Source organism: Lipotes vexillifer, unplaced genomic scaffold, assembly GCF_000442215.2.
Source record: "Lipotes vexillifer unplaced genomic scaffold, Lipotes_vexillifer_v1.1 scaffold422, whole genome shotgun sequence".
NCBI lineage: Eukaryota > Metazoa > Chordata > Mammalia > Artiodactyla > Lipotidae > Lipotes > Lipotes vexillifer.
Window position 1 is genome coordinate 861,938 of NW_006779087.1, and position 11,030 is coordinate 872,967.

General features: G+C 61.4%; 1 protein-coding gene across 1 annotated transcript in view; it reads left to right on the forward strand.

The window, feature by feature from the left end:
- Positions 1-286: 286 nt before the first annotated feature.
- The window catches only part of KCNH3 (potassium voltage-gated channel subfamily H member 3), an 18,319-nt gene continuing 7,575 nt past the window's right edge, over positions 287-11,030 (forward strand). Inside the window, exons 1-10 of the mRNA XM_007452267.1 lie at positions 287-458; positions 1,919-2,152; positions 2,610-2,744; positions 3,636-3,769; positions 4,210-4,453; positions 4,831-4,988; positions 5,071-5,278; positions 9,163-9,462; positions 9,762-9,961; positions 10,450-10,699. Of these exons, the coding sequence (XP_007452329.1) occupies positions 383-458; positions 1,919-2,152; positions 2,610-2,744; positions 3,636-3,769; positions 4,210-4,453; positions 4,831-4,988; positions 5,071-5,278; positions 9,163-9,462; positions 9,762-9,961; positions 10,450-10,699 (1,939 nt within the window). The 5' untranslated portion in view covers positions 287-382. The remainder of the gene's footprint in view (positions 459-1,918; positions 2,153-2,609; positions 2,745-3,635; positions 3,770-4,209; positions 4,454-4,830; positions 4,989-5,070; positions 5,279-9,162; positions 9,463-9,761; positions 9,962-10,449; positions 10,700-11,030) is intronic.

Sequence of the window (11,030 nt, forward strand, 5' to 3'; positions counted from 1 at the left end):
CCGACAGAAGGAGGTAGCTGCGGGGATCTGGTGCCCAGCGAAGCCGGAGCCGGAGCCGACCCGCAGCCGAAACGGGAGCCGCTGCTGCAGCCACCTCGAGCCGAAGGTGCCGAGAGCACAGAGGGCGCGGAGCCGGGAGTCCGGGAATCGTGGGCGGCCAGGGCGCGAGGAGCCGCGCGCCATGCTCCGGGCCCCGACGGCGGGGACGCCCCCTTGCGCGCGGGCGGCTGGCGGGACCTGCGAGTCTGGGGTGGGCATTGCCCCCCGACGGCTGCGCTAGGGGGCGCGGGGCCCGGCGGGGGGCGGCCGAGTTGGGCGCCCTCCCCCGGCGCTGAGCCCCCTCGCCCCGGAGGGATGGGGCAGGCGGCCACAGCCGCCTAAGATGCCGGCCATGCGGGGACTCCTGGCGCCGCAGAACACCTTCCTGGACACCATCGCCACGCGCTTCGACGGCACGCGTGAGTCCCGACCCTCGCCCCACTGGCTCCCGGACCAGCTGTCCCTGGCCAGTGTTCCCGTCAGTCCTGCACCCAGACACCTCAGCCTGGAGCCCTCCTGCTCTCCCCCTCTCTTCCCCGAGCCCCACTTTTAGCTGGGACCACCGTCTCCTTCCAGACGCCGTCTCCGAAAAATTCAGAGTCAACACTGCCCCGGGCCCGGCAAAATGGCTAGAACTCTCTGGGTTTGGGGGCCGGTCATGTCGTCTGTTCCTGGGGTCGCGAACCCCGACCTAGTCAGTGTAACCTATCCCATCCCTGCGTCTGGCGCTATCCCACCGAGACTACCCTCTAACTGGCGGGTTGGGAAGTGAGGCAAGGAAGCGGTGCTCAAGGGACAGCCTAGAGGCTAAAAACACAGGTTTAGAAAAGAGGTTTGCAAACCAAGATAGAGTAGGCGGGTCTCAGGAGAGCGCTGTTAGTCCAACCTCACCTCACCACCTAAACCCACTAGCCTAAACCCACTGAGCCCTCTAGCCCCAAAAGGATAGGTTTGGGGACTCCCACTAAGACTGGGGAAGTTTGGAGAAGGTGACCAGAGCTTCTGGATCCTGGCTTTCCGGGGCTCTGAGCACTGGGAAAGTCGTGAAAGCCCCCTCCCTTCTCCTCCTCCCTCAAACTCACCCCCAGTGGGGCTTCCCAGCTCTCTGCCTCTGTCTCTGGTTCCTGATAGGGGTGGAAGCCCATCTCTGAGACCATCCCCACCCCAGGCTTCTCCACCTGCTTTGCCTGCACTTGGCTCCTGCAGCCTGCTGATTCAGCGCCCCCCACTACCCAATACACTTCTGGCTCCAGGCTGCCAGAGCTCAGCTACCGTTCTTACACCCCCATTGTGGATCACATTCACTAATTCCTGAGCCAGGGGCTCAGGCAACTGGGGCTCAAACAGAGTGCAGAATAGATGGTGGCTTGGATTGCCTCTCCGTCCAAGTGTGTCTCGGTGGGAGGAGCCAAATAGCCAACCCGAGTACCTGGCTGGTGAGTGAACCTGGCAGAAGCTGGTGGGGCGGGGGGAGGGGGGCTGAGGCTGGCCTAGAACTGGTCCTGCAGTCCTCCTTTGGACATCCCTAACCCCACCCCTTACCCCAAGCTGCTCAGGTCACACTCCAGAGGGCACAGTACCCACACGGGGCTGCATTCACCAACCTCAGGGCTCACACATGCCAATTCTTGAATGCACTTATACACACGATGCTAGGAGTGGGACCTTGCAGGGCACCGACACACAGGTGACACGCTAATTCCTGTTCATAAACAGCTCCTGTCCTAACCCTCCCCCAACCCCCCATCCCAAACACTCACACACAGGATTCCTGGGATTTCTAACACCTACCCTTTGATTGCAGGCAATTGGGTAAGGAGGGGTAGTAGACCCTGTGCCCCTTCACCCCACACCTCCTCTGAGAGGTGCTCTCTTGCAGATAGTAACTTCGTGCTGGGCAATGCCCAGGTGGCGGGGCTCTTCCCTGTGGTCTACTGCTCTGATGGCTTCTGCGACCTCACGGGTTTCTCCCGGGCCGAGGTCATGCAGCGGGGCTGTGCCTGCTCCTTCCTCTATGGGCCAGACACCAGTGAACTCGTCCGCCAACAGATCCGCAAGGCCCTGGATGAGCACAAGGAGTTCAAGGCCGAGCTGATCCTGTACCGGAAGACCGGTGAGGGGCCGCCTGGCCAGCCTGCCTTACTTTCGCCGTCTCACCCAGCCTGGTACCCACCCCATCCACAGTCCCTCCTTTCCAATCCCATCTTCTCCATCTCCCCATCTCATCCCATCTTCCCACATTCCCCTCTCCTCTTTCTCCCCCGCTCCTCTTGTTCCTGGCCCCTCCTTTCTTCGGTCCTCACCCCAATCTCAGCTGGTACTCAATTTCCCATCTTGGATTTCCCACCCCAGCAGAAAAATGTCCCCATCTTACTTAGCAGGACAGATCTTTGAACACACATGTCTGACTGTCGTCTCTGCTCTCCCTTGCCTTCCCCCACCCTGTTGGATCGAGTCTAAGTGTCCTAAGTGGAGCTGGCATGTGCCTTGACCAGGGGTGTCAATGGCCCCTCTGTCACCTTGCCTCGGACGGAGAATGGGAGCTGGGCTGAGTCTGTCTTTGTGCCCAGGGCTCCCATTCTGGTGTCTCCTGGATGTGATACCCATAAAGAATGAGAAAGGGGAGGTGGCCCTCTTCCTCGTCTCTCACAAGGACATCAGTGATACCAAGAACCGAGTGGGCCCCGACAGCTGGAAGGAGACGGGTGGGTGCCTGTGGGGCTGCCGATTTGGCTGCTGTGGCTGGGGTGTTGGGTACCTCAAGACTTGGTGGGGCCATGGTGCCCAGTGTGGGTTTGTGGGCCCCCCACCCCGCCTGCACTCACTCACTCCTGCTCTGCTGGCCGAGGAGCCTGTGCTGCTCTCATCTCCCCAGGCCCAGGTACAGAGAGCTTGTGGAGACAAAGTTGGACTTTTAAAGTCAACTTTACTAAGAAACTGAAAGACACAAATTCCACTAGTGCCCATGAAGTGCCATTTTCCCACCAACTAGTGAGGCTGAGCACAGACCCACCTGGTTCCTTGTCCTCGTGCAAACCTGTCTGCGGAGCCCTGGCCAAAGCCCTCTTTTAAGTGCTTGTGGTCTTTCCCCTCTTGCATCCTCTGAGGGCTGGGGGTGGCCTTTGGACAGCTCACAAAGCTGTCATCAGAAGCTGTTCCAAGGCCTCTCTGCCTTTTGGGGGTGTTGGGGGTACTCCCTGTTCCCCATCCCCCGCCCCCAGCCCTGGGCGCCTCGCCTCTGCCCAGTGGCCTCCTGCTAGCTCTGCACTCCCCCACCCTGGGAACTGCCTCCCACTCCCCTCTCAGGCCTTTCCCTGTGGTGTTCCTCTCTTGCCTTGCCTCGATCCAGACCTCCTTCTCCTAGAAGCAGGCACCGGGGCGAGTGTCTGTAAGCACCCCCAGGACTGCCCGTTGCTGGTGTTGGCAAGTGACTCCAGGAAGTGAGAAACGCTGGCGCCCCCAGCTCTAAATAGACTAACTAGTCAGTGAGGCAGACCAGTCCGTGGGCCAGCAACTGGTGTCCTACCCGCAAGGCCCTGGGCTGAGGCGTGTGAGTGATTCGCCCATCATTCTCTCCCGCCCCTCTTCTTTTGCAGGTGGTGGCCGACGCCGATATGGCCGGGCAGGGGCCAAAGGCTTCAATGCCAACCGACGACGGAGCCGGGCTGTGCTCTACCACCTGTCTGGGCATCTGCAGAAGCAGCCCAAGGGCAAACACAAGCTCAATAAGGTGGATTGGCGCTAGTGTGTGTTTGGGGGGTGGGGCAGGGTAGGGGCCGGTTGAGGAGATGGAGAAGGGGAACCAAGCCCACCACAGAGAGAATGTCCAGGGGCTACTCAGGCCCCACCAACACTTTGGGGCTTGTGGTGAGAATGTCACATCCCTGATCTGTCGAAGGTATGGCGGAGAGTTTTGGCCCTGGAGTCAGATGGGCCCTGGCTCAATCTTGGCTCCTCCCCTAAGCAGCTGTGTGACCTCACCTAAGTCACTTGAGCTCACCCATCCTCAGTCTTCTGATCTATAACAAGGGGACTCTGATGCCTGTGTCAGAGGTTGTTCTGAGAATGCAGGGAGAGAAAGGAGGCAGATGCCTGCCCAGACCCTATCCAAACTCAGCCTGTGCCAATTTCCTGTCCTCCCTGCCTGGACCTGCCCTGCCTCTCATTCAGGGGGTGTTTGGAGAGAAGCCAAATTTGCCAGAGTACAAAGTCGCTGCCATCCGGAAGTCACCCTTCATCCTGCTGCACTGTGGGGCACTGAGGGCCACTTGGGACGGCTTCATCCTGCTCGCCACCCTCTACGTGGCTGTCACCGTGCCCTACAGCGTGTGCGTGAGCACAGCCCGGGAGCCCAGTGCCGCCCGTGGCCCCCCCAGCGTCTGCGACCTGGCCGTGGAGGTCCTCTTCATTCTTGGTATGTGTGCACTGTGCCTCCCACCCCTCCCTGGGCCAGTTATCCCCCGGGCTTTGATGGGGATAGTCTGCATGGCTTCCACCGCCCCCAAGTGTCCCCCTTGCCCTCTCCCGTTTATGACCTGTGGGCCTTGAAATCAGACCTAGGCTCCAAATGTCTTCATCACTAATGGGTTACCTGGCCCTGAGCTAGTCATAGCCTCTCCAAGCTGGTTTCTCCCTCCATCACATAGGCACAACAATATCCACTCTCTGGTTTACTGCGAAAACTAAGACAATGCAGGTAAAGGGCCCAGGACAGTGTTACACACTGAGCAGGTGCCCAGGAAAATGTGGCTCCTCCCCACCGGTGCTGACTCCCGCCCCAACTTCCCCCAGACATTGTGCTGAATTTCCGCACCACGTTCGTGTCCAAGTCGGGCCAGGTGGTGTTTGCCCCAAAGTCCATTTGCCTCCACTACGTTAGCACCTGGTTCCTGCTGGATGTCATTGCGGCGCTGCCCTTCGACCTGCTACATGCCTTCAAGGTCAACGTGGTCAGTGCGGCTGGGCTGGGTGGGCTTTGGGGCAGGACGGGGGGGCCGGCCCTGGGGTGACCTCCCCCTCCCCCCACCTCAGTACTTCGGGGCGCATCTGCTGAAGACGCTGCGCCTGCTGCGCCTGCTGCGCCTGCTCCCGCGGTTGGACCGCTACTCGCAGTACAGCGCCGTGGTGCTGACCCTGCTCATGGCCGTGTTCGCCCTGCTCGCCCACTGGGTGGCCTGCATCTGGTTCTACATCGGCCAGCGGGAAATCGAGAGCAGCGCCTCCGAGCTGCCTGAGATCGGTACTGGAGGCTGCCTGTGTGTGTGTGTGTGTGTGTGTGTGTGTGTGTGTGTGTGCGCGCGCACGCGTGTGCATGTGTGTGTACATATGTGCCCAAGGAATCTGTTCACTTGAGGGTGCATGCGTCAGGGAAATGTGAGTCCAAGTGTGTGTCTATCAGGGGATGTCCGTGAGCTAATGTAAGGTATCAGAGAGATGTGTGCAAGTCTGCATATGTACATGCCCATAGGTGTGTATCAGGGGCATGTGTGCCAGTAGGTGTGTGTTTGTAAGGAGAATGAGGGGGCTGGCGCGTGTGTGTGCATGTGGGAGCGTGACAGAGCCACCACCTCGAGGCAGGCCTGCTCTCCTGCAGGCCCACATTGTGGAGGAAGCCTGGTGGGCTGCCTGGGGGAGTCTGTTCACCCATCACGGCCTCCTCGTGGTCAAGCTTGTGTCACATTCACATTCGCCCACTCCCTGCCCAGCTGGGTACCCCAACCCTCTCAGAAGACCTCTCCAGGGTTGCTCTGATGCCTGGCGCTTTCCCGCCACCCTCTCAAAAGCTCATCCCCCACCATCTTGGCCCCTAAGGCCCCTTGCCCACTCCTGTCACCTCCGGCAGCATGGTTCTCAGCTGCTTCAGCCCTTCCCCAGCCCGAGATGCAGCCTTTCTCTGCGTCCCACCAGCGTCTTCACTCTCATTTCACCTCCCCTCTCGCAGCTCCTCTCTCTGCTCACCTCCCACTCACGTCTTAACTCCTGCTAGGAGGGCTTCCACCTCCACCTCTCAACCCCAAATGTCACCCTGAAGGTCACAGTGACCTTCTGGGGCCAAACTCTTATCCCTTCGAAGTCCCTGTAGCACCTGACCCTGCCAGCCATCTCTCTGCCTTGTGAGGAGGCCTCCTCCTGCCCCGGCCCCCTGCCTTGCTCTCCCTGGGCGATTCCACTGGCACCGCGATGTGAACATCTCAACTTCCATCCTCTCTCTCTGTCTCCAGACCGTTCTGTTCCAACAGCATCTAACTTTCCACGCCCGCAGATCCAAAATTGGACACCCTTCTTCCTCCCGTGCCCTCCAGCCCTCTGGCAACTTCCCCGTAACTGGCCTTTAGCCCCCGTTTCCAGTCAGTGGGCAAGAGGCCAGCTGCTCAGATGCCCGCCCCCCCCCCAACCATGACTGTCTGCTCTTGATGGGGTCGGTCACCAGGAGTCCAGGTTGGCCTTAGAACCATGCTCTGATCAGTTCCCAGGGACGAGGAGACTCCCGCGAATCCTCTCTCCCTCGCCAAGCCCACGGAGACTGGTGTGTAGCCCAGAGGCCCACTTGGATATTCCCCAAAGCTCTAGCTGCCGAGCACAGGAACCGACACATTCCAGGCAGTATGTCAGCTCCTTGGCGCCTGCCCTTCCCAGAGGAAGGCTGTGGCGGAGGCGGCTCTGGGGTCAGACGCCCCCAACGAACATGCTCAGAGGACTGGGAGATGGGTAACGGTGATGCAGAGCCCTGACCCCTACGTGGGTGACACACCAAATCCCCAGGTCAGTCCCCTCCCCACACACAACCCAGACACCCCGTGTCTTGCGTCCATGGGGATCCTCCATTCTGACCACGTCACAGGGGCTGCTGAGCTGACATGAAGAACACCTTTGGCTCCCAGAGGGGCTCTGAGCCCCTCCATGGAGAGAATGGGGCTTGTAAGGGGTGGGCTGACTGTTGGGCAGATCACACCCTTGAACCCTAAGTTCCAGAGGGGCTAGTTCACATTAGGGGAGTTCCCAAGTCCTTCGCATCATCATCCGCCCCTTCTTTCTCCAGGGAAGCTACCCCCAACTGGGTGGGAGCCACACCCAGACCTCCCAAAGTCCACCTTGGGAGGGATGTCCATGGGTGAGGGTGGCGCCTCTTGTTGGCCCAGCTCTGTCTGGTGGGAGGTGCCTTCCCTTTGCCTCCTTGCCTTGGTTCTACTGCTCCACTGCCCCTGGTGTGGACATAAAGTTCCAGCCCCAGAATCCCATTAGCCCAGTGGAGATGGGCTGGATTTTCAAAAGCCTGTGCTAAGCACTGAGGGAGGTCGCTCAGAGCATTTCTCCGTATGAAAACCACCAGCCTCCAGAACGGCCTCTGCAGCCAACACGCCCCACGCAGAGGGACCATCCTACCACCAGCTCCAGGGGCTGCCAATGCCCCATGACCAAGACTGAGTGAGGAGGGACCCCTCTGCATCCTGCCCTCATCCTCCTGCTTCTCCACCCTCCGGCCCCCTCCTCACCCAGCTACCGGCTTCACCTCAGAGGCCCAACTAAGTAACGACTGAAGAGTTCTGTGTACTTCCCTGCGTTCTCACAGCACATCTCAAATAACAGGAGGGTGAGTCTTCACCTTGGCTAAGGACTTTACACATCCCCCAACTCCTTAGCCTGGAGTTTGCTCCCTCAGTGCGGACCCCACATTCTAGCTAAGCCAAGCTACTCGCCTGTACTTGTCTCCAGCTCCAGGTTTAGCCCACACCTTTCCCTAGGTCAGGAATGACCCCCTCTCAGTTTGTCTCAAAACTACCCATCCTCTGAGACAAACCACCAGTGTCCCCTTTTCCGGGAAGCCTTCTAGCTCTAGCCAATAGCATGTGGGTTTGAGCCCCATCCCGGGACCCTTGGGTGCTGTGTAAATCTGAGACATCGCTGCAGTAAGCTTCTGGGGGTCCCCCGGCTCCTGGCACACGTGCGTGAGATTGCTGAATGAGTGGGTGGGTGGTGAGAGGAGGGGTGTGAGGGCCACAGAGCAGCAGCATGTGCGATGTTAGGGTGAGTGTGGAGTAGGGGGCTGGGGAGGGGCACGTGGAGAGGTGGGTCCCACCGCAGCCTGTGATCCTGAGCCCACCCTCTGGACTTCTATGCTAGATCTGCTCTCTCTCCCTTGCTCCCCATGGCCCCCAGCTCTGCCAGGACCCCTGGGACCTCTGTGGACCCTGGGAACCCCCATCTAACACCCTAGAATTCCCACAGCCCCTCCAGCTGGGCTGAGTGACTCTGGGCGGCTGTGGGCTCCTGAGAGACCCCAGTACGCAGCCCTACCTCCTCCAAGACCAGACCAGAGGATGGGGGGTTGATGAGGAGACTGGGGAGACCTTTATTCTCCTCTCAGTGTCCCAGGCTGGCTTGTGTCTGCGTGTACAGAGCTGTGTGCACGGCAGTGGCCTGCCTGTCTGTGGCCTCTGAGCGCACTCACCCGTGTGCTCGTGTCCATGCAGGTGTGTCCCTCTCCTGGGTGTCAGTGTGCAAGCGCCCACCTACCCTTGTCTCTCTCCCAAGCGTGCACAGGCCGTGGCTGTGCTCCTGGGACTGTGCTCACACACGTGTGTCCTTGTCCTCTCGACTGCCTCTGTAGCCTTACTGGTGTGTGCACGCGTCCACGTCGGTGTGCCCGAGAACACGTGCATGAGATTGCGTGGTGTGTGTGGTTGTGGGGGGCGGGGGGATGAGGCTGAATGGCGGGTGGCTTTCCGGAGCTCAGAGGAAAAGCAAGAGGAGTCTGGGAGGACAAGGCAGAGGAGGCGGCCCTGGGGATGAGGCTGTGGCTGGTGCAATGAGCCCCCCAGTCCCTCTGCCCTCTCCAGCTGGGCCCTCCGCCCCAGGATTAGCACCAGCACAGGGAGGAGGGTGCAGAGCTCCTCACTCCAGCCTCGGCAACCAGAGACACCATCTGGGGAGATGACCGTCTCGACCTCGTGTGCTTGTCTTGGGGAGGGGTGCACAGGGGCACGCAGGGCTGGCAGAGGAGGGACGGACATGGCAGGAAGCCGTGGGGGGTGGATTTGCAGCCATGTGTGTCCCCCCCCCAGGGGGTACCAGCAGGCACACCTGCGCCCGCAGTGCAGCAGTGCTGTCCTGCCCCCTCCCCAGGCTGGCTGCAGGAGCTGGCCCGCCGACTGGAGACCCCCTACTACCTGGTGGGCCAGAGCCCGGCTCTAGGGAACAGCTCTGGCCAGAGTGACAACTGTAGCAGCAGCAGCAGCAGCAGCAGCAGCAGCAGCGAGGCCAACAGGACGGGGCCCGAGCTCCTGGGCGGCCCCTCACTGCGCAGCGCCTACATCACCTCCCTCTACTTCGCACTCAGCAGCCTCACCAGCGTGGGCTTCGGCAACGTGTCTGCCAACACGGACACGGAGAAGATCTTCTCCATCTGCACCATGCTCATCGGCGGTGAGGCCTGCCCCGTTCCCAGTCCAGGGCCCTCTCCCCGACGCATGCCCTGGGCCACCCCTCCCCCCCACCTCCCACAGGGCCCCGAGCTCCTTCCCAGAGGTGCTTCCGCCTACGGGCCCCAAGGAACCCGAACCCAGGGCCAGGAGAGCCCACCTGGCCGCAGGACTCCACCCCACACAGCGGCCGGGGGCCTTGCCCAGCGCGGGGCTGCGGGTGGGGAGGACAGATGTGTCCCGCACGGCGTCCGGCCGGGCCAGGCTGGTCCTGGAGGTGACCCCTCTCGCCACCCTCCCCAGCCCTGATGCACGCGGTGGTGTTTGGGAACGTGACGGCCATCATCCAGCGCATGTACGCCCGCCGCTTTCTGTACCACAGCCGCACCCGCGACCTGCGCGACTACATCCGCATCCACCGCATCCCCAAGCCCCTCAAGCAGCGCATGCTCGAGTACTTCCAGGCGACCTGGGCGGTGAACAACGGTATCGACACCACCGAGGTGCGCAGGCCTCCAGGGCCGGCCCTTCCAGCCTTTGCTCCTTCAAGGAGTGTGCGCTCGCCCTAAGATTCCCAGGAGCAGCGGGCTGGAGGGCAAGAGATGCAGAATTCTGACCTCCCTGCCTCCGCTCTGTCCTGGGCGGCCAGCGGCACGGAGCAGAAGGCAGCCGGGCCGGCTCGGAGGCCCGTCCCCACGCTCGCTAGGTCTAGAGGCCCTGCGCACTGACGGCCAGGTCTAAGGCCAGGAGGAGGGACGCAGGGCTGCCCATGGGGGGCGGGGAGGATAAAGTGATTGAGAGGGAGCCAGAGGTGGCCCCCCTCACTGATTGGACCCTGTGTGGAGCTGGATGCTGTGCGAGTGGGGGGAGGGGGGAAATCAAGGCCCCTCCCACGCCTGCCCTTGCTCTGAGGCCCTCGGGGTGGAAAGGGCTGGCGGGAGGCTGCCTCCCACTCTCCACCCTAACCTTCGGCACCTGATCCCACCCGCAGCTGCTGCAGAGCCTCCCGGACGAGCTCCGCGCAGACATTGCCATGCACCTTCACAAGGAGGTCCTGCAGCTGCCCCTGTTTGAGGCGGCGAGCCGCGGCTGCCTGCGGGCGCTGTCCCTGGCCCTGCGGCCCGCCTTTTGCACGCCTGGCGAGTATCTCATCCACCAAGGCGACGCCCTCCAGGCCCTCTACTTCGTCTGCTCTGGCTCCATGGAGGTGCTCAAGGGCGGCACCGTGCTCGCCATCCTAGGTTTGTGAGGGTGGGACGGAGGACGCCAGGGCTTGCGGGGAGGCGGGTGGAACCAGGGCCCCATCTGCAGAAAACGCGGAGAGAAGACGCAGGCAAGGCCACCAGGGAGAAACAGCCAGGGTGGGGTCAGGAGTAGCTATGGAGCCCTGGGCAAAGCTCAGAGCGGACCCAGTGACCACAAGGCGGCAACACAAGGAGGTGAACTCAATCTCACGGGTGCTGGAGGCCAGACTGAGCGAAGGACCAGCCTTCGGTCTGTGAGGGGACAGAGGGGAGCACTTCCTGTCAAGGAGGAAAATCAAATGCTAAGGATGAAAGTGCTGGAAAGAGT